The following is a 3149-nucleotide window of genomic DNA, read 5'->3' as shown; positions in this document are numbered from 1 at the left end:
CTCGGCCTCCCAAAGTGCTGGGATTACAGGCATGAGCCACCGCGCCCGGCCCCCAGCAGTATTATTAATAACTTCCTTTCACTCTCAGAAATGCCGTGGTTTAGAAAATACATGATGTGGTGACTTCAGTTCTTGGTTCCTGCATGGTAGAGGAATGTCAGGTTCAGCTCCTCCCTGTGGGGGTGACCCATGCTGGCCAGGCTGGGGATGGCGCACCTCTCCTGCCCATTTGCCACTCGAAGAATTCTCCCACTTTCTGGCATGCCCAGTAATACCTTATAAAGTAAGTTTGTGGTGGGCGCATTGGCTCACGCCTGTAACTCCAGCACTTTGGGAGGCTGAGTTGGGAGGAGGGCTCATGCCCAGGAAGTCGAGGCTGCGCTCCAACCTGGGTGACAGTGAGACTCCGTCTCTTCAAAAAAAGTTCGTTGGAGGTTTTCTAGAGTCTGGCTTTATTACAGGATATTTATGCTGCCATATTGCTGAAAACATGTTTTTGTTGCTACTTGGTTTTAGTTCCTTATTAAACTGGGTTCTCCTACCCCAGGTGACTCCATCGTCCTCTGAGCTTCAGCTCAGTTACACCCTTACAGCTCCTGCCCCTGTTCTCTCCTGTCTTTGTAACACCATGTTCCTTCACTTCCAGCATTTACCATAGCTGGAATCTTGTGGTTCTTGGCTGTCAGGTCCCGTGACTGTCTCCTCTCAACCGCGTTTTCCAGCACGACGCAGCGTCACTTGGGGACGGGGCATTGAATGGGTGACAGAAGGACAGGCTGGAAGCGGTTTATACCCACAGGACATCTTTCCATTCTTAGATGCAGGAACCACCATGGTCCATTTTATATTCAGCTTTTCGTCCGGGTTGATGATTTCATACGTTAGCTGGAGTTTTTCTAATTCGTGTTTCATGTATCAGGTCTTCTAGCAAGGTAGGATGAATTGATTTCAAGGAATTCAGCTTTGCTGATTGTAGCAGCTGTGAGTACCTCTCGTGAACTGTTTGAAGGATGAGGGTATAAATTCTAGATGAAGCAACCTTTCTATACCATTGTAGGTTTTAGTTCATGTTCCCCAATCCTTTATTAATAGGCCACTTGCATATTTTTCATGTCTCTATTTTTTGCTTATTTTACAATTTGGGAGTATTTTCACTGCGTAAATGGATTGCAGGAAGTCAAGGAACAAGTTTTTCTATTCCAGTTTTCCATTGTACAGTTTTTTTCTATACATATTTAGGCTGATGTAGCCATGATGATAGAGATTAAAATGTGTGATTTAGTTCTGTGCTTAAGTTGATTTCATCTCTTACAGGTAATGCACAAGGGTCACGTGTATGCTCTCAAGATGACCAGGCAGATCCTGTCCTGCGGACCAGAAGCCCGTCTCTGCTGCACACATCGTCGTCTACACCATGAGGATTTAGTAGCAGGACTCCTGGAAAGCAGTGATCTATGCTCAAAGACCATGAGTCACAGATTCTTTTTTTCAGTACTATTTATGATTAGCCATATTTATAGGAACATCCTGAAAGATGGAATTATGATGAAAAAGTGAAGATAATCTACATTCGGGGGCACAAATGAGCATTTGGATCAGTTTTTTACGAACCTAAGACACAGCCAGAGTAGTTATGGTCAGTCATGGAGAATAACTTGAAAACTTGTCCCAAAGAGGACGGTGATTTCGTTTCTGATAAAATAAAGTTTAAAATAGAAGAGGAAGATGATGATGGAATTCCTCCTGATAGTTTGGAAAGAATGGACTTTAAAAGTGAGCAGGAGGACATGAAGCAGACGGACAGCGGTGGGGAGCGAGCGGGCCTCGGCGGGACGGGCTGCAGCTGCAAGCCCCCAGGGAAGTACTTGTCTGCAGAGAGTGAGGACGACTATGGCGCGCTGTTCTCCCAGTACAGCAGCACCCTCTACGACGTGGCCATGGAGGCCGTGACCCAGAGCCTCCTTTCCAGCCGGAACATGAGCTCCAGGAAGAAGTCTCCAGCCTGGAAGCATTTTTTTATCTCTCCCCGAGACAGCACTAAAGCAATATGCATGTACTGCGTGAAAGAGTTCAGCAGAGGCAAAAACGAGAAAGACTTGAGTACCAGTTGTCTCATGAGGCACGTGAGGCGCGCACACCCGACCGTGCTCATTCAGGAAAACGGCAGCGTGTCTGCCGTGTCCTCGTTCCCCTCTCCCTCCCTCCTGCTTCCACCGCAGCCTGCGGACACGGGCGACCTCAGCACCATCCTCTCACCCATCAAACTTGTCCAGAAAGTGACGTCTAAGATCCCGTCCCCCGATCGAATAACAGAGGAGTCTGTGTCTGTAGTTTCTTCTGAAGAAATCTCCTCTGACATGTCCGTTTCAGAGAAGTGCGGCAGAGAAGAAGCCCTGGTGGGGGCGTCTCCCCACCTCCCTGCCCTCCATTACGATGAAACTGCAGAGACCTTAGCGGAGAAGAACCTTCCACTTCCAAAGAGCACCCCCGGGTCTAGGAGAAGGTCCGCTGTCTGGAAGCACTTCTACCTGTCACCACTGGACAACTCCAAAGCCGTCTGCATTCACTGCATGAACGAGTTCAGCCGGGGGAAGAACGGGAAGGACCTGGGCACAAGCTGCCTCATCAGGCACATGTGGAGAGCACACCGCGCCATCGTGCTGCAGGAGAACGGGGGCACGGGCATCCCGCCTCTGTACTCCACCCCTCCCACCCTGCTGCCTTCCTTGCTGCCGCCAGAGGGGGAGCTCAGCTCTGTGTCCTCGTCTCCGGTAAAGCTGGTCAGAGAGTCCCCTTCGGCCTCCTCGTCCCCTGACAGGCTGACTGAGGACCTGCAGTCTCACTTGAACCCTGGAGATGGGCTGATGGAAGACGCGGCGGCCTTCTCGTCTTCCGACGACGTGGGGGAGGCCTCGGCGTCCTCTCCCGAGAAGCAGCAGGCTGACGGGCTGAGTCCTAGATTGTTTGAATCTGGCGCCGTCTTCCAGCAGAATAAAAAGGTCATGAAGAGACTGAAGTCGGAGGTCTGGCATCACTTCTCCCTGGCCCCCACGGACAGCCTCAAGGCCGAGTGTCGGTACTGCGGCTGCGCCATCAGCCGGGGGAAGAAGGGTGACGTGGGCACCAGTTGCCTGATGAGACATCTCTAC

At 50.7% G+C, this 3149-nt stretch overlaps 1 protein-coding gene across 1 annotated transcript in view; it reads left to right on the top strand.

The window, feature by feature from the left end:
• The first annotated feature begins 916 nt into the window (after nucleotides 1-916).
• The window catches only part of ZBED4 (zinc finger, BED-type containing 4), an 8351-nt gene continuing 6118 nt past the window's right edge, over nucleotides 917-3149 (top strand). Inside the window, exon 1 of the mRNA XM_011985592.1 lies at nucleotides 917-2503. Within this exon, the coding sequence (XP_011840982.1) occupies nucleotides 1644-2503 (860 nt within the window). The 5' untranslated portion in view covers nucleotides 917-1643. The remainder of the gene's footprint in view (nucleotides 2504-3149) is intronic.

This window comes from Mandrillus leucophaeus, unplaced genomic scaffold (genome assembly GCF_000951045.1).
Source record: "Mandrillus leucophaeus isolate KB7577 unplaced genomic scaffold, Mleu.le_1.0 Scaffold288, whole genome shotgun sequence".
Lineage (NCBI taxonomy): Eukaryota > Metazoa > Chordata > Mammalia > Primates > Cercopithecidae > Mandrillus > Mandrillus leucophaeus.
Note: the sequence above shows the minus strand (reverse complement) of the source record. Positions and strands in the feature narration are given on the sequence as shown.